This window comes from Grammomys surdaster, unplaced genomic scaffold (genome assembly GCF_004785775.1).
Source record: "Grammomys surdaster isolate TR1022 unplaced genomic scaffold, NIH_TR_1.0 126391, whole genome shotgun sequence".
Taxonomy (NCBI): domain Eukaryota; kingdom Metazoa; phylum Chordata; class Mammalia; order Rodentia; family Muridae; genus Grammomys; species Grammomys surdaster.
In genome coordinates, this window is record NW_021621185.1 from 5,208,629 (window position 1) to 5,228,773 (window position 20,145).

General features: G+C 40.0%; 1 protein-coding gene across 1 annotated transcript in view; it reads right to left on the reverse strand.

Moving 5' to 3' along the window:
* Window positions 1-20,145, reverse strand: part of Adgrv1 (adhesion G protein-coupled receptor V1) — a 543,344-nt gene that overhangs the window by 427,894 nt on the left and 95,305 nt on the right. Inside the window, exons 22-29 of the mRNA XM_028760109.1 lie at window positions 17,341-17,517; window positions 16,245-16,425; window positions 13,456-13,658; window positions 10,384-10,513; window positions 7,717-7,797; window positions 6,300-6,439; window positions 3,699-4,308; window positions 569-784 (exon numbers count right to left, since the gene is read on the reverse strand). Of these exons, the coding sequence (XP_028615942.1) occupies window positions 569-784; window positions 3,699-4,308; window positions 6,300-6,439; window positions 7,717-7,797; window positions 10,384-10,513; window positions 13,456-13,658; window positions 16,245-16,425; window positions 17,341-17,517 (1,738 nt within the window). The remainder of the gene's footprint in view (window positions 1-568; window positions 785-3,698; window positions 4,309-6,299; window positions 6,440-7,716; window positions 7,798-10,383; window positions 10,514-13,455; window positions 13,659-16,244; window positions 16,426-17,340; window positions 17,518-20,145) is intronic.

Genomic DNA, 20,145 nt, shown 5'->3' on the forward strand with positions numbered 1-20,145 from the left:
GCCCACACACCAGGGAAGTGTCACCCACACACCAGGGAAGTGATGCCCCCCACTTGGAGAGATATTTTTAGAGGATGTTTAGCTACACTCACTTGAAAAAGAAGTGTGTTTCTCAAACTAAAGAAGTGTGTGATTGAAAACGGACACCTTCCTGTGTTCTCATGTTCATTTCCTCACACACACCTAAGGATAATATCATCCCTCTGAGATACTCATAACGCATGTCACAACACACATAAAGAGTGAGACAAAGAAAAGCAGTGACCCCATTTAAAAAATGATGTGCACAGTGCTGTCAGAATAAAACAGAGCTAGAATTGTACTCTCAGCTGGAACACAAGCTGCACAATGCCGCAAGTGAGCACCCATACACACAGTCGGAGTGAGCAGCCACACAGCTGGAGTGAGCACCCCATCCACACAACCGAAGAGACCTCCTCACAAAGCTGGGTCAAATGCAGCTGCTGTGGACCCCTGCTGCGGGAGGGAAGGGGGTGGATGTCCCTTATAGAGCCTATAGGGCAAATTAACTCACAGCATCACTGCTCCTCTCCATGACTTTTCTTACCCACTGCTGCGGTTACTGGCACAGCTTTAAACTTAACAGAAATGTCTGCAAACGCTCCTCCCGTTCGAGTAACGTTGATAATGGGTCCAATATGATTTTCTGCTACACGCACAGTCGGTGCAGACAGCTGCACAGTTCCAAATGCGTCGTCATTGGCAACAATGATGAGATGGGCCACAGTCTCTCCCTTCGGCCCAAGGCGTGGAGAATGCGGAACTGAAAGACATGAGAGGCAATACAGCAGACTTCCAAGACCCAGCTAACAGCCGTGAAGAAACCAACAGACTTCGCATTCTCCCCCCTGTTTATGTTTTTAAGAGTTTGACCTGTCAGTCTTAATCAAAGCATTGGAAATACAAAAATAAGGAACACAGGAAACCTTCACTGTCTTTTATCATATAATCTAAGAATTTAAAACATTATCTAGTGAACAGCTACACTTTAGAAGTATTTTAATGTGTTAAAGAAACTGACGGTCCAAGTGTAATCATCAAGTTGTGTAGCGTTAGTCAGAAACTAAGAGCCTACAGAGACACAGTATTAGAAGTGGTCAGTGCTGACCACTGGACTCCCACACAAGACTGGGGAGGAAATCCTAGATCCCAGAGCCGAAATCCAGCTGCACACACTCGTCCGCTGTCTGTGTGATGCACACGGGAGCTCATTCCTTCATCTCACTTGGATGCTTGCTATCCAGCCATCCTCTCTCCCTCCTCCTGCCTTCCCTAGCACTTAGTAATAACCACTGTACTGATCTCTTCTTTGGAACAAATTGTCTAAGCTTCCACATAAGAATTCACAGTGCTTATCTTTCTGTGCATGGCTTATTTCATTCATAATATCTGCCAGTTCCATTTAGTTTGTCACAAACACAATTTCATCCTTTTTGCAATTAATAATATCTTTATGCAAATAATAACAATACACACATTTCTTTCTTTTCTATTCATCTGCTGATATATTTGTATTGAACATATGTGTTGGTTAGGGTTTCAATTGCCATGATGAAACACCAAGACCAAAAACAACTTGAGGATGTTTATTTGGCTTACAGACTCCTAGGCATAGTACATTTAAGGGAAGCCAAGTCAGGAACTCAAAGCAGGTAGGAACCTGGAGTCAGGAGCTGATGCAGAAACCATGGAAAGGTACTGCTTACTGGCTTGCACCTCACGGCTTGCTCAGCCTGCTTTCTTATAGGACTCAGGACCACCAGCCTAGGGATTGCACCACTCACAATGGATTGGGCCCTTCACCATCTATCACTAATTAAGAAAATGCCTTACACCCAAATCTTACAGAGGCATCTTCTCAACTGAGCTTCTCTCAGATGACTGTGACTTGGACCAAATTAACAGAAAACACAATAGATTTGATATATCTCTCTATATAATTAATATATGTGGATTGCATGCATACATAAATATACACAGACACATACATATTTCTACAGATAAGGACTTACTGCTACAAAGAAGTTAATAAAATAACTTATGATCCTATATTAGTATCTGTCAGACATGAGCAAGAAATAAACTATGAAAACTCATATCCCCCTTCAAATACACAGTTCTCAGAAAGCCATGTGTAATACCGCAGTTATCCACAGGTGGGCACCCTCCTCTGAAAAGTCTTCTCATACGCTGCCATTCACAAAACTTGGTGACTAGAAGGTTTACCAGATCCTACACCAGGTTTAGTCTATTACAACCTGAATCCATCTCTCCCTCTCCTCCCCTGCCACCCACCTTGGCTTTGCACCACACTCTGCCCTTTAGCCTGCATACCAGCGGCTCTGTATCGCTCCATACACAGCACGCTGACCACTTCTCCATCCCAACAGCACGAAGGTTCTCCCCACATGCCATCCCACTAAAACCTGCTCCAATACTGACTGCTTACACTACAGCAGATGCTGGATTACTCTTACATCTATTACCACACGTATCCCCTAATATATCCACGTTATGAATAAAAAGTATTTCCATTTCTAGTATTTCCTAATTAAGTATAGAAAGTGGAGCTTTCGAAGATTATGTCCAACAACTTCTCATCACACATTGGAAGGAGGTTACCCGACTTCAGCTCAGCAGATCCACGCCACTGTTACATGCCGTCATCCATTTGGTTTTATTTCAATCTCAGCAAGTTGTAAACTGGTTGAACAACAATGTGGGCTTTATAATTCTTACTTTAAAAGACTAATTGTTGAGTTCTATTTCATTTTCTTTTCTGTCACAACTGATCCTAAATCTATCTTTATAAAAGAGCAGAGATGTTTCATTAAAAAGAAGAACTGTTAACCTGAAGACGTCATGTCAGCAACCATGAATTGCCTTCTGTGATCCTCGTCTAAGGTTAGTATGGCTGCTGTCACCGTATCTAGTCTTTACCCAGGTAAGGTGAACAAACTTGCTGACATGAGATCTTAATCCCTATGGTAGTATACAACGCGGATCCTCGGACCTCACAGCCTCTCCCTTGTAATCCCACAAACGCTCAGACGCACAGCCCTGTCCGTCACCTTACACACATCCGTTGATTAGAAAAATCTGTTAGACCAACGTCAAGTGGCTCACAGTGGTGCCACGAGAGCTATGTATGGACTCTTCACTCTGACTGCAGGATAGTGTGAAGCAACAAAACAGCACTGGGGCCAGTTATGTAATCATTACACAGAAGTTTTTAAAATTTACTTTCGGGCCATCCGTACTCTTTTAAAGCATGATTTCTAAGGAAAAAAAAATATGCCTGATTCCAGTTGTCTTAAAGAAAATCATTTATGAAGTATTGTTTTCAGAAATACTTGGAGCTAGAGAGATAGCTCAGTGGTTGGGAACACTTGATGTTCTTGCAGAAGACCTGAATCCAGGTCTAAGCATCCACACTGGGCAGCTCAGCTGTAAGTCACGGTCCAGGAGATGGGATGCCATCTTCTGGCCTCCTCAGGTACCTGCATGCGTTTGTATGTATGCGGTCAGGCACACACAGCAAATAAAATAAAGAAAATCCTTTAAAGGTAGTTTTACTTATGTTTAGTCTTACTTCCCTTGTAGATTTTTCTGTTATATAAAACTCTGGGCTTTTCATTTCCATAGTCTTATCTCTATAAGAACATATTTATACTTACTTGGGCGATTCTGTACTTTGTCTACTAAAGAAGAATTGAAAAGTTCAATGAACACAGACTCTGACCGTTCTGGTTCTTCATCATCCAGGATGGAAATGGTGATTGTTGCCTCAGTCTGATTAGCTCTGAAAAGAGCCAATCCAGATGCTGATATGTAATCTCCTCCTTGAGTTGCTCTAGCTAAATTAGGTGGGAAATACGGTGGTTTTTCCATATCATCTATGGTTGCATATGCGATCGCAACCTCTCCCATGAGTCCTTTCAACCTTATTATCGATAATGTGACATTCTGGGTTGCTTCTTCAACACTAATAGGTCTAGTTTTGTTAGGAAAAATGAACACTCCATAAGGATCGTCACTAGCCAAAATTGTCAATGTAGCATTCGTAAGAACTCCCAAGGAGCCACTGGACACATTGAAGATCGACACGGTGAGTGCCTTGTCCAGCTCTGGATCTTCATCTGGCAGAATCTCCACAGTGATGCAGGCAATCCTCTGCCCAATCTCAAACGTGATGTTGCCAGAGGTGATAGCGAGGTCCCCATCTGGGTCCGAGTCTACTTTCCAATGCAAAATCACTGAAGACAGAGCTCCCTGAGCCCGTGTTACCTGTGAAATAGTTAACAATTAAAAAAAGAAACTGGCACACTGACCTAAGAATTTAAGTATATGATGATAGTGCTAGGGTAAATTCTAAGTTTTCTTTAATTTGTTTTTATCTTTTATTTTACTTTTTCTAAGTTTTCAAGACTGTAAGACGATTGAAGGTAGAGGCTGTACATAACCTACCTCTGAGTAGATGGCATATAAAAGGTGACAGTGGATAGAAAATCACAAACTAGACATAACACATTCAGCTTCCAAGTGAACCACGGGAGTTATCTTCGATGAACTTTATATATATATATATATATATATATATATATATATATATATATATATGGTCAAACATGGATGGTTATTTATTATATTTATGCATACACAAGAGATACTCTTTATACTTACTGAAAAGGATGTATCCTCCACTGTAAAGAACAGACCAGGGACATTTTCCAGAAAAGTTATTTTCAATATATTTGACACAAAGTACAACAAAGTGCAGTTAGAAGAATGCTTTAATATAGTGAGAATTAATGCTTAAACGTCTTCTAAAGAAATCCTAATACTAGTCCTAATAATCATTTACTATATTTAAATATAATTTTGAACTCAAAATAAAATGAGGCAATAATTTTATTAAAAACTCATCCTGTCTCAGAATTGTTAGTCGAAAGTAATTATTCTTTTTTTTACTTGGTAATTTTACATCAGTCTATTCAATTATTTCAAAAGGACAAAATAAAATCTGTCACAAGCATACAGAGGGATGTACTGATATCAGCTTTCTGCATCATTACATGGAAACAAGGAAACTGAGTGAGAGTGGGCCCAACTGGGTCACTTATCAGTGTAATCCTTCTTAGCCTCTGCTAAACTCAGCAGGACAGGCACACAGAGAACTAAATACTATTAGTAGTATTTTTACTATCACAAATATTTGGGATTTCCTTTTCTTCTATGTGAGGTGGCACAGGGCCTCATGGGCATGCAAGTCACTTACAGGTATTCATAAGTCCATCCCCTCAGCACCCAGAGCTCCCAAACATAGCTCATACAAAGGTAAGCAATAGTTGCTTCCTAAAGCAACTGAGGAACCAGAGTCCTTTGCTGCCTCAGGATAGATATACACTGTGAAAGAATAAAATTCATTTGAAGATAACTTTCACACTTGTTCATTTGTTTGTTGGTTTGGGACATGCCACAGTAAGTGTAGAGGACAGAGGGTGGCTTTCAGGAGTAAATTCTCTGCTTCCACCGTGTAGATTCAGTTTGAACTCAGGTTGCCCAGCATGGTAGGAAGAGCCCTTACTTGGAAAATCCTCTAACTCACTAGCCCCGCCCCCAAGGCAACATTTCCTTGCACCAAGAAGCCACTGAGATTTTTGAAGTGTTTGTTGCCACAGTCTATGAGAACTAACGCAGAAACCTGTGAAACAGAATTCTAGCACAGGGCCATCATGAAGGGTGATGACCTACAAGCCTCAGCTGACTGAGAAGCTTTGGACTGATGGACAGCACCCATGGAAGCTGTGCCTGAGGAGATCAGTACATCACACCCACTGGTGTCTAACACTCCACAGTGTGAGGGAACAGACCTAAAGGTGGACTCTCCATCCTCAAAGTTCCCCTTTTCCTTCCCGTAAATCCTCAAGACCCCTAACCTCACATGCAGCCTCCCTTCCACGTTCCCATGGCCCTTCACTGTTCTAATTAAAGAACACTTTTCTTCCTGGGATACCCATCTTCTTTTTTTTTTTTTTCCAAATTGCCTCCAGGAATCCAAGTCTAACACAGTCTATTCTCTACAAAGTTAGGACCCCCTCAAAGTATCAAATTTACATGTAAATGCAACCACACACTAACGCTAAGTCACTAGTCAGCAACCTGCCCTACGTGTACAAGTAGCCTCACTCTTAAAACCTCAACGCAGAAAAAAATAAGCATGCCCTACTAACACACTAACCATTTTGCAATTAGGAGATGACTCAGAAAGCACTCACATTTAATACGACAGTACTGTATCCATCCTCTGGTTCCGTTCCACTGACGAAGAGTGACTCAGAGCTGAATTCAAACACCCCATGAGCATGGTCAGAGGCAGCAATGGTCACCAGAATCTGGGAAGCCACTCCTAGACTGGCTGCAAGTTCCCACAAATGAAAAAAAAAATGTTAATCAGTATTTTATAAACCACAAAAAGTGAAAGAAAAACTATTGAAATAAAATTTTTAAATGCTTTCTATTCATGGAGTACACTCTAATTTGCTTTAGAAAGAAAGCTGGACCCAGATAGTTGCCATACATATTTGTGTTCCTATGACCCTCTCTGCTTGGGCAACACGTGCTGCTGGAGCATTTGGAGATGGATAGGGGAAATTTGTGTTTCTTTTTCGTTCTCTATGAAAGTCCATTCTCTCACACAAAGCTTGTGAGAAAGGTGTCCCACAACTCTGCTGACCTCTCAAGGCCATAAGGCAAACCTACTGTAAACTCTCTGAGACAGTGGTTTCCCTAGGACTTTAATCCATCCAAATGCAGAGTCTGTGTTTCCAATGTGTACTCTAAGCCTACTTTTCCATAATACTGTAGATTAGATTAGATCCCAAATAATCCATGCCTGTACCAGAAAAGATGCTAAAGCCTAAAGCAACATTCAGTGCTCCAATTAGACAAGAAGATGGACAATCCTAAACGCAACCGTCGTCACAGAAATGGTGTGGAGTACTGACAGGAGGTGGAACCAAAAGGAGCAGCAATAGCAGCACAAACTCTGAGGCCAACCTGCAAACTCTGACATTAGCAACGGGAGCATTTGAGGGCTGGACAGTGTGATCCATGACGTGGCAGCTATTCTAAATATTCTCTGCATACATGACAAAACAGCTGGGGAAAAAGCTGAAGCCCATCTGTATCTGAATCTATTTCAGAAGAAATCTGTTTAACTACAGTTAACTAGGAACTTGTTTTCCCTTCATTTCCTTCTCGTTTTTCTCAGTTGTTTTGATGAAGTGATGTGTATAAAAACTCATGCTCCTTGTTGTACAGAAAATAAGTGGGACAGATTTAACATGAAATTACAAATGTTCCGTCAATCACGTTCCAGGCATTCAAAGCCATGTATTTTCATCAATCATTCATTTGAATGGCATTCAGGCAAAGTTTCTATGAATTTAGAGTCAGCAAACTATGTTGGATCCATGTGGTGAGGAGTAACCTGTCCTGAAGCAGGCAAGAATGAGATTCTGTCTACATCACTGAGAGAAGATACTTCATAAAGCTGTTATGATGGTTAATGAGTTAAAACACACAAAGGATCATCTAGTTACAGGAGATTACAGGAAGTGGTTAGCATTGCTCTCTCTGGAATAAGAAGCTGAAGTAAAAATACTAGTAAGGGACCATGGGACAGCTGCTTACCATGCATGTGAACAGGAGGAAGGAAGAAATCCATGTCCCCTTCTCCACTACCACTGCCATCAACCCTAAAGAATTCAGACACTTCACAAGAGACACACAGAGACAGCCCACACAACACACAGCAACACAGTGAGAAAATTAAGATCACTTAAAACATAGCGAGTAAAGAAGAAAAGGCAGCAATAGCCACTCAGTGATGTACATTCCTCCATAGGCAACAGATCATCTTGAATGATGATATGTAGTATCTCATGGAAAATTAGTAAATCTTTCCAGTTTGGGGAACACTCCACATAAATAGCAACTAATATTGTCCATGTTCAATTACTTAAATAATCTTTTTTGAAGATTTTTGCAATTTATAGTAATATAAATCTATATTGAACATTTTGAACTCTTTTATAATATTTGTATATATAGCCATATATTTAGACTTACAAGCCAGCGAAGTTTACCTTGTCAACCACAACTAATTCAAAACTAGGGAAATGCTGCTAACATTTCCCCATGCACACACTTGGACCCCACCACATCTGCCTTTCTCAAACCTAATTGCCTGGTTGGTTTGACACCGACATTGTCACAGAGTCTTAGATCATTAGTCTATTTTAAGCCTGTCTAGGAGAGACGTCAGTTGTAAATTGTCAACAAAGCACTGCACCTTCCTCAAGATTCCAGCTTTCTCATCTGCAAAGGGCTCTGTAGTTTACAGAAATCTCACAAAGTTTTAAAGATATAATTAATACAACACTCTAAAATGTATAACGCCTGGAGAATATAGAAGAGCTATAACCAAAATAAAGTACTTAGACTTTCATATCTAATACACCTTATACTCCAGCCACGATTTTTCCAAATATTTATAATGAAAGGAAGGACAACAACAACAAAAATGAGAGAGCAGATACGAAAAGCAAGCCACATTTACCAGGGTCCTTGATTGACAGGCCAGGTTAAGGTCTGTCTTGGGTTTTGTCCTTCCCTCAACAGAGACTGGAATATTACAGGCATGAGAATGCATAGCACACAGCATGACCTAAAATCATCTCAGAGAACTGACTGCGAGCAACTATAAAGTTCATAACTTGGCTCCCATACTGTTGAGAAGTCATAAAAAAGAAATGTAAAATTCAATGTCATGTGTACCTGACTAGTATCAAACATCTATTAAAACCATGGTGAGCATGCTCAGACAATTTTAGAGAAAAAAAAAACAGTATGGCACAAGGCATGCTCTTTTGACTCAGAATTTAGCCCTGTAAGCTGTTTCATTTACTACACAGACCCTAAGAATTCACACAGAGGAAAAGTCAGTGTCTAGACAGCTTTCCCTCTTACCCTCAATTCACTACCAAAAACTGAGTTCATCTTCCTAGGAAATGCAAATGAGACACCATCATCATCTAGTATATAACTATACATTCTAAATATCTGAGAAAATGTTTCTACATAACATCTAAGTATCACTGTGATAGTAACTATCTTGGTTACGTTTGGTGGACACAGAGTGGGATGCAGTTCCATGGTCAATCGCTTCCTCGGTATGCATGGGGCCTTGGCATTGATCCCAGCCCTGCAGAGCTTTGATGATTTCTTTTTTGAGTCAGAATCTCACTATACCCTGACTGGCCTTAACGCAGACTAAGCTGGCCTCAAAAGCACTGGGAGTAAATGTGACGCCACACCTGGCTCTAGGTGGTTCACTGTTAACCATACTGGTGACAATCACTAACATTCTTTTTCAAATGATACAAATAGTGATTTCTAATAGTACACATTGATCTTCTCTTTACTGAAGTGAGTTATGAGTCTGGCGTGAGTGTGTCCCTGTGGCAATGTGGAGCTGTCTACAGACAACAGTGACATTTGTACATGCTTTATGTATGCACTGATGTGCAGTGCAGTGCTGCCTCGTGACTACGTCCTCTGCTCCCAAGCACTGGCTTAGATCCCTGCGTCTTCATCTAGGAAAAGGAAATTTTATTTACTTATCCCAAAATCTTGCTCATACAGAAAGACAGTTCTTGTACACGTGTTCTCCCTAGACTTTCGGTTTGAAAGCGCTCTAGTCTATGATTTTCTTCATTCCACGATGCATATGTGAATAATAATGAGATAATACTAGGTTTGCTATTAAAGAAAATGCCCATAAAAACATGATGTATTTGATCGCTGCCTAAGCAGCACCTACCCCATAAATACATTAATACTTCTGGAAGAGAACACAAAAATAGCTCATCCAAGTGGAAGAAATGTGAAGAGCTTCACTTTACCACAGAAAGGATTGCCATGCGCTGAGTTTTAACTGCCAAGACCTTTGATAATTATATTTCTGACTGTCACAATTCGGAATAAGATATCATAAACCTGTCTTCCCTAGAAATATTTCTCTGGACCACACTAACAGAAGCATGTGTTATATGTGAAGCCAGCTCTAGTGCAGCCATTAAGACGTTTCAACAAGAAAGAGAATAACCTCCTTGTTTTAGAGTTAGTCAGTATGAATGGCAGCAGGAAGTTTTGCATTCATTGCAAATGGTCTGTGAGTGAGGCACAGGAACCTTCGAATTGGTTCTCCCTAGTGACATCATGATTGGCAGTTCTCTCTAGTGACATCACGGTCGGCAGACCAGCAAATGTTTGCTATTTATATGTTACCAGCCTTACCTCCTCCATCCAAGTTTAACAACTCAACTTTAAAAGATTTTTCCAGTTCAGGGACGGAATCGTCAGTGATGTTGACAAAAATGTACTTATATCTTTCTCCCGATTGAAATTCTAATGTGCCAGCAATACTCTGAAACAAAAATGAGATTGATCTATCACATCACAATTATTCTGTATGCAAAATTGCAAAATGAAAATGTTTGCTGTATGCCACATTGTCAAAAATTCTGAAATGGGAGAACTTAAACACACATAAGTAAATATGAAAATGTAGAACGTAAATTCTAAACACATGTGCTTTTCATTATTATTATGTGTGATGCTGTACATTAAACACGACTTTCCATATGATTATCAAATGGTCCACCAATGAGATACTCCCCAAGCGCTAACAAATGCTTATTTCTCAATTATATAAAGCAAGTGGGCTTCTGTTTTTCTCTCTTCTTGTTCATCAAAAAAAAAAGTTAGAGATATAAGAAATCTTTGTAGCTGACATGCAAAGATTCTTAAAGAAATGTTTCTTTTGCACAAAGAATTCTCTTCTAATATTTGACAACACCATTTTCTTCTTGAGTTTACTGCCATAAACTTTAAAGTAATTTAATATTTTTGGTGTCAGTGTGTGCAAATGCTTGTTTTACCTTCTATAGCTGTTAATAATCTTAGCTAAATGAAGGGTGGAGTGCAGGTTCACTCAGTTACACATTTAGTCAACATGAAGCACTTGCAGGCACCAGTGTTAAATGCTTGAGATTCTAAACTAGCCAAGACCAATCAGACTCTATGGAGAAGATTCTAGAAAGAGTATTAGAACTCGGCAGTTAAGAACACTAGCTGCTGCTCTTCCAAAAGATCCCAGTTCAGTTCTCTGTGCCCACATGGCAGCTCATAACCATCTGTCAGTCCAGTTCAAGGAGATCCAGTGCCTTTTTTGACATCTATGGGGAGCAGGCATGCACCTGCTGAGCAGACATACATGCAGGCCAAACACCAATACACATCAAATTTTTAATTAGAACTTTGCAAAGATGAGTGCTCCATGTTATTAAAATCATCAAGATGGAAAACATGAAATAAGAGTGGAGGTAGAGCCATTGTGCCTGGACTTTGGTACTGGGTAGAGGAATTCCACAGTTCAAAGTGCAGACTGGCATTTGACTGTCTTAGAAAACTGACTTGACACCCCCCACCCAGTATCTTACACAGTAAACCCTTCTGTCTTGCTCACTCATGGTGATGCTACATTTTCTTTATTGTTTTACTGTCCAAACTCCTCCCTGTCAGTGTTCCTGACACTTTAACTCAAACTCTCCAGACCATCCTTCTAGACAAGCCAATAATGCCCCAGGCTTTTAATGTTATATAGATGACCACAACTCCCAGGGCCATTTGACTTCTATGCAGACTTAACAACTGAATTTTTCTAATGATTTCTGTCAAATTCTCACATTTTTTATTTTTGTTCTAAAATTATGTTTTGCCCATTCATCTCCATGACACTGACTCCTGGAAGTCAGTTACTCTTATCAAGAGACATTCTTGACACCCTTTGCTCGTCCAGGCATGCTTGCCCTCAAGCCCTGTCACCTTCTCTCTAAAGCACTGCTTGAACCTGTCTACTTCTATCTGTGTCCTATCTTGCCTAGGCTTCACAAGGTGGACCTCTTACTTGCCTTTCTGCATCCAAGGTCTGTCTCCAATGCCCCCTTCTCCACAATGCATCCTAGTGTTCATGGGTGTACAGTCCCTCTGCCTTTCTTCTCTTTATAAAAACAATCATAAAAAGCCAAAAGTGTAGTATGACCTCTAGGGGTTTGAGTAGTCCTGTCTACACAGACTATATCTTCTTTCTCCATATCCAGTCCTCCACATCACAGAGAAAATGGCCTTCCTGCAGTTCATTTGACAGTTTGGCCCCTTCCCAACACTGGTGCCTAGTTAATCTCATGGTTTTGGAAGAAGAAATCTATGACTACATAACTAACTGGGTTAGAGATTTTCATCTGTGGGAGTGGGCGTTGAGGTCTCCTATGCTCAATGGAGTTCAGTAAGGCAAGACTGGTATGACTCAAGGGAAAGAATAGGTACAAATTACTGTGGAAGAAGGAGGTAGGGAACAAGAAACTGAAAACTTGAAAGAATGAATTGTTTAGGAAACAATAAACATTGAAGTATGTTATTGAGTATTTCCAAGAAGAAACTCTCATCATTTTCTTATGTAAGACTGATGTCGACCTTATGAGCAGGTAGTGGTAATTCAATGTTACTATATGTGCCACGAACGGTGTGTGACACATACAGTGTTGCCATTCATCTCCAGCATGCTCCTACTCAATACTGTATCAGGAATTTATAAGTAAAGAAATTCCTAGTAGGAAAGATGAGTCTCTGCAATCAACATGTAGAGATCAAGTTAAAACCTGCTTCTGTCCATTTCTAAATCCTCAGCACCATACTGAAGTGCCGTGTTGCTTCTCCTTTGAAGAAAAAAATGATAAAGTTTAAAAACATGCAGATATAGTATCTTCGTAATTTTTATTTTTATCTAGGGGACTTTCTTAGAGAGTTTGAAAGAGTTAAGAATCATATTTTTACATGATCCGACCAAAGCTATGTCATTATAACAAACTACACAGGGAAACCTAGAATGAGTACAACATACAATCTGATACCTGTCTAACTGCCGCGATCTATCGCAATAAACTGTCAGCTTCCACAAATTTAAAAAGGTCATAAAATAACCAATGTTTGTTTGTTTGTTTGATAAGTTCCTCATAGAATGCTAGATGCTTCCGGTCCTCCAGGACTGTGTTCAAGTGCAAAGGTATAAATGCCCCTTCTAAAGGCATGGTGAAGGGATGAAGAAAATGCTCAGTGGTTAAGAGCACTTATTTGTCCTGAGGACCCACATGTTGGCTCTCAACTCTCTGTAACTCTGACTTCAGGGAATCCGAGGCTCTCTTGTGGTCTCAGCAGGGGTGACATGCATACGGTGCACAGAAACACATGCAGACAAAACACTCATACACATACTAAAAATAAAAAATGGCAAGTCTTAGTAATATGTACCTGGTAGTCCTCTGGACTAAATGCTGTCAGGGATACTGTTCTAAATCCCACAGTCACCCGGCCAAGGAGCCCCTGTGCACGAATGACCAGTAAACGGATCTCTCCATCCTCTTCCTGCACTATGACGTGCGGCACACTGCTGGCAGGCAGACTCATTGCATCTTCAGCCTGAGGAGGCAGCCCTGTGGAGAACTGCAGCAAGCCTAGTAGAGACAAAGACAGGGGCTTCTTAGTCACCTGTGGGAGCAGCGCGTGCTCCTCTGTACAGTCTTTTGTATAATATTGTGCAGTTGTTTCTATCACCACCTGAAATCTCGAGGAGCTTCACAAGGAAAAGCTTTTCACAGACATAAATTAACATACTTTTGATGCAGAATATTATTTATGACTTTTTAAAATTATGTCTTTTTTTTTTTGGTTTTTTGAGACAGGGTTTCTCTGTGTAGTCCTGGCTGTACTGGAAATCACTGTGTAGACCAGGCTGGCCTCGAACTCAGAAATCTGCCTGCCTCTGCCTCCCCAAAATTATTTCTTTTATTTTTGAGATCATACTTAAATAGCATTCCCCTTCCCCTTCCTCTCTCCCATACATCCCTCCTTGCTGTTTTCAAATTCAAAGCCTCTTTTTAATTGTTGTTATGTAAATATATGTGTATATATAGGAATACATATGCTTAAATACAGAAATACAACCTGTTTGGTCTATATGACATTTAATTATATATAAGTTTTCAGAGCTGATCATTCAATAACCAGTTGCTGTGCTCTTTCCAAAGGACAATTTCTCCTACTCTCAGCATAACTTGGTTGCCTATAGGTCTCTGTGTAGGGCTGAGGCCTCATGAAATTTCACCTGCCTATATTAGCATACCTGTTGGTACCATCCTTGTTCAGCTCATGTTTAGGCAGCCATATTGGTATGATGTATGATCATGTCTTCTAGAAACGTCAGAAGCTACACTCATAATTGTTTTTAAGTCTTCATAATGTCATGTATTGAGAGTTCAGGAGGGAAGAAACCAATAGTCCTACCCAGCTTTGCCACCTATGAACCACAACAACAACCATAGCATCTGTACTAAGGGTACCGTAGTGACATACATGTCCTAGCAGCAACCAACATCTCTCTGATTGAACTTACGACCCCCTCAGTAAGAAGGAAATCATGCCTGGTACCGTGAACACAGCCAATACTCAGGGTTAGTGAAGTCATGATTCTTGGAGGAAGACCTACAACTACCACTTTCCTAAGCCAGCATAATCCCCAAATACATTCTAAAAATTTCCCTATGCCCACAGGTAAATGTAGACTTCACCTCTCAGTGAGGAAACGTCTCTAATACAACAGATAGAACCTACAATCAATCGACAATGCAGAGTTGTCCCAAATGATGGATCTGTACCACAGATCCTGCACCAAAGTCCTGGAATCGTGGAAGAGAGGGCAAAAATATTGGAAGAACCAGAGGAATGGGAATTTCCTGTGACATCGTGTCTCCTAGCAATGTCCAAAGCCACACCCAGAATGCTTTTTTGCCTTCTTAATGTCCAACATTAAAATGTCAATTTTCTTTGTCTCTATTCAAAGAAAATTTTGTTAATCCCACTGAATAATCAATAAGAGAAACACTAAGGAAATTTGAAAATTCATATTTTAAAACATTTACTCATATTTGATAAGTTTCTGGAATTCCTGAATGCATGTACAGCCATACTGATGATACTCTAAAGAACGCTCAACACTTTCTTTAAAATTTAATTCTAAAATCGAATAGGGCACTCCCAGTTTACTACCTAAACACTTAAATGTTTTCCTTCATTCACACACAAAGAATCATTTTAATAAAAAATAACTTCAGTATCAGTGGTTTCCAATTAACTCTATCACTTATAAGTGTAATATTCAAACTACTATACTGACACTCTAACTGTTGAAATCTAATAAAATAAAAATTACAAAGTTTTTAATTACTTTAATATTAACATACGATGGTGGTTTGAATAGGAATGACCTCCATAGACACATGTGCTTGAATGATTGGCCTACAGCAAGTGGCACTATTTGGAGGTGAGGCCTTGTTGGAGTAGGTGTGGCCTTGTCAGCAGAATTGTGACAGTGTGGGCGTGGGCTTTAAGGTCTCCTATGCTCAAGCTCCACCCAGTGTGAAACACAGTCTCCTTCTGCTGTCTGTGGATCAACATGTAGAACGCTTGGCTTCTTCTCTAGCACTATGTCTGCCTGCATGCCACCACACTTCTCACCATGACATAATAGACTAAGACTCTCAAACTGTAAGCCAGCCCCAATTAAACGTTATAAGAGTTATAAGAGTTGCCTTGGTCATAGTGTCTCTTCACAACAATGGCAACTCTAAGGCTCATGCCAACATAAGTGTTTTAATTATATGAATTTTGATAACCATATAAAAGTTCTTTATCACTTTAAATAACCCTGCAAGACTTTCTGTATGTATTATTTAAGCTAAGGAGTTGATCTTTACATTATCTTTCCTAATCAAGGTCCTAGAAAACACAACATAGATGTTCACGCTTGTAGAGGTCTTAAGGGAGTTCTAGTTCAGATTTACTTATAAGAGGTTCTTTAAAAAAAATAAAGACAAAAGGAAGGAAGGAAGGAAGGAAGGAAGGAAGGAAGGAAGGAAGGAAGAGGGAGGGAGGGAGGAAGGGAGGGGGAGAGAGAGAGAGAGAGAGAGAGAGAGAGAGAGAGAGAGAGAGAGAACGTGAACAGCAAGCGAAGAGAGGATAATTAATGTAGCAGCATGGTTTACCATAAGGGTGGTCACTAGCTTTGACAGTGATGTCTGTGGTTTCCTTCTCAGGATCTATGCTGGCACCACTGACAGGAGTTGAACCAAGTTTTCCATCTCCTGGAACTGCAGACACCAGCGTCACCCGAAAATATTCATGTAGCTCAGGAATGTCCTCATCAAGAACATAGAGATTCAGGACCTGTTTAATGCAAAAGCACAGTAGCGATTGCCACTTAAGACAACAACCAGTTAAATAATATATGATTCAAACTGCCATCAAACATCACTTATTTCAAATGAACTTGCACGTTTAAACATATATACTTGTGTAGGTGCCTATATAAATATGAAGAGATCTGAGGATATTAATTCTTTAGTAATGCTTGCTTTAATGAGCTGAATGTGATAGCCCCAAAATTCAGATGTTAATATCTTTCTCCCAAGGTAAAATAGTATTAGGAGAGGAGCCTTTGGAGGGAACCTGGTCTTTAAGGAGAGTCACCGAATGGGATAGGTGTCCTTATGACAAAGGCCGTGGGAAGTTCACTTATGCCCTCTACTAGACGACACAGTCGATTGGTACCATAGATTTGGAGCAGAAAGGGAGCCTCAGCAAGCATCGAATCTACCAGCATCCTGCCTTTGGGGATCCCATGATTTATAACTATGAACAAAAAAAATGCTGCTGTTTATAAACTCCCCTGTGCAAATCATTTTGTTATAGCAATATAAACACACAGGAATGGCCATAAGATCTATACCAGTACTCAAGAGTCTGAGCGAGAAGGATGACAAGTCCACGACCAACTTTGACTTTTATAAAATAGATAAGTAAGAAAAATTTTAATAATACAACTCTGGGATGATATATCCTCAAACTATATCAATTTTATTGTATCATCATTAAAGAATTTACAAAACTAACTTTCAAAACTCCTAATTTCTCTCTTATAGAAAAGCAAATTTATTTTGTCTTATAGAATAATGGATACAGCTAATTTCACACGTAGTTTAAATGCATAAACACCAAGGAATTGTTAATCAATGAATAAATAAACAGATGGTGAAATCCTTTCCAAGAAGCATCCAAAGAAATGCAGGCATCAGAGTTTACCTCAGATCTCTGCCAAGGCAGGAAGGTGATGCTACCACTGGCATTAGCAAAATCATCAACGAGGTAATTGATGCCTTCTGACTCAATCTGGGAGATAGTGTAGAAAACATGAACGTAACCCAGAGCTCCCCTGGTTCGCTCTACCACACAGGAAACGGTGGACCCCTCCTCTGTCACCTGTAATTGAGCATAAGTAATTTTTAAGTGCATGGCCATTGACACCAGTGATGAAATTAGTTTTCATGAGTCCTTCTGCTCTTTATCTCATAGTTCTATGACTTTCCATGCCTCTAGACAAATGTGGGGCCGCTACATTTGCAAAGTATATTTGAGAACATTGTTTCCTCCCATGCTTATTAGCTACAAAGCAAAAGCAACTGTGATCTCTCTACTACATTCGTACTTCATTCATTCGTAGTTCCCACCTGCTAGACACAGTGCCAGGTATGATGGTTACAAAACACATTTTTTTCCAAAACAAGGCACAATCCTTCCACTGAACAAAGGAACTCCAAGGAAGAAAAGAGTCTCACAATATAACAAAAGATAAAGTGCAGACAGACCAAATCAGGGCAGAGTGGATGATAGGAGGCTGGACAGGTCACCAAGAACATCCTAGGAATGGGTGTAAAAGCTAGATATACAGTATTGGGTGAAGTCATTTGGGACTGATAGAAAGCACAAACGGTAAATACTTTAGAAATATCTAGAGCTTTAAATCTAAGCACTTGAAAAACTAAGACAGAAGATCAGAATTTCTGTGAGTTCCAAGCCAGCGTGGACTACAGTAAGGCTCTGATTCCTAAACTAAACAATTAATTAATTAAGGGGAAATGAATGTTTTATATGGAGGAAACAGAATATAAAGGATATTTTATGCTCTGCTTGATATCTTTGTAATGCTTTTATTATGAACACTTAAAAAGCAGATCTATACATATTTTATAAAAGGTAATATTTGGTCTAAATACCTTAAGACAATGGACCAAGAAGTCTGGAGTCTTTTAAATAAATCTGCATCCGCTTCATCTGGTCTCAGTTTGACTTCCTTTTTACATTTGGATACATAATTCATCGGGAAAGAACTGCACTGAACAGAGTATCTCCCGTAGCATTAGATTCTCTTTGGTGCTTCTGCTAGTGCTAGAGAAAACGGATTTGTAGCCTGTCTGCTGGCAGATAATAGTGGAAAGACTTCTCAAAGCAACTGGACTTGTCAGGACTTTCTCCAGCAAACCCTTAATTTCAAGGAGCAGCAGGAACCCAAGTGGCTCTCAAGTAAACAGGAGGGGGCACACATGGGTCAACATGTCGGTTTTTTGTCCGATGGCCATGTGGTATAAAGTTTAACAACCAAATAAGGGTCCTATCAAGTTCTAGGAGTGTCTTCTGTCAGACAAGTTATTCCCAGAAACCCAGTCATGGCAGAAAGTGGTGGTGTGAGAAGGACAAAGGCTAGAAACAGATTCAGATGGTGAATCAGAAGACTTGTCGGGCTAAGGCCAGTTTCATTCCTACTTCCTGCTTCCTGGGCTTTAGTTCCAGTTATCAAGTACACAGAAGCTAATAACAACACTGATTGCACATAGGACATCCTGGGAACAATACCCCAACTCTACAAGACAAGGTCTAAGCGAGCAACCCGCCTGAGCCTTTCACAAGCCATCAAATGCATTTGCTTCGGGCGAGATGGTAGGAAGGCAAGGGATTTATCTGACTTTATGCCTTTTGTCAGACCTTCACATAATCTGTGACCACATGAACATGTTCCCAACTGGTTAAAACAGGCAGCCTTTTAGTGTTGGTGCTGGTAAGAAGTACTAGGAATGCAAACCCATTCCCTATATCAATTCCCTTAAGAATGAAATGCTGCTCCTGTGACTGAGATGGCTCTACCTACCACTCAAGTGCTTGACGTTGGCCACTGTTTGTTGCCTGAGATACATTAGTTTGTAGATGAGTCTTAGAACAATGAAACTTATGCTACTATATCCATGTATGACCCCCATCATGCTGTTGTTAATGACAACAGTGAGGTAGCAGAGGAAAATCCGGCTAATAAGCCAAGAACTCTCAGGTTGGCTTTCTGAGTACTGAGAATCACTTAAAAAATGTCATTCACAAACTTAGCTCTGATTTGCATGCCTCTTCTTCAAACAACCTTACTTCTCATTGTCGTGATTCTTCTAAATCCCTAGTAATTAAGCTATGTCACTAGTCTTGCTCAAGAGTATGCATGCCTTCATGCTTCAAGCCATTTCTCCCTCCACCTTAAGATGAATGGTCCAATAAGCTGTTTATATCTCTGCCCCTCTATCCTTCTCAGTCACCTCTGAATAGAGTGGTAGAAAGACAGTAGCCTTCTTTCAGCAAGTGCCAACGTTTCAAGCAGGCTCATCTATGGTTCTTCCTTATCAAATGTCAAGGAATTTTTGTAAGTCATAAAGATGAGTTCTAAATATATACTGACTTAATTGGCTATTAAAACATCAAAACAATGTTTCAAATTGACAACCATGGAATGAACTTACAACTTTAGAGAGGTCAGGATTGAGTTAATTAACTTGGAAGTAAAGAGATAAACAATATCAAAGGCCATAGACAAGGAGTATCTAGACATAAAATTCAATATGTGGTGTATCAAGTCAGTCTGAGAAAATGCAAGTAGTGAGATCAGATAGAAGGAAGGGAACTAAGCACATGCAATTACACAAGTAGTGAGATCAAATAGAAGGAAGGGAACTAAGCACATGCAGCTACACAAGTAGTGAGATCAGATAGAAGGAAGGGAACTAAGCACATGCA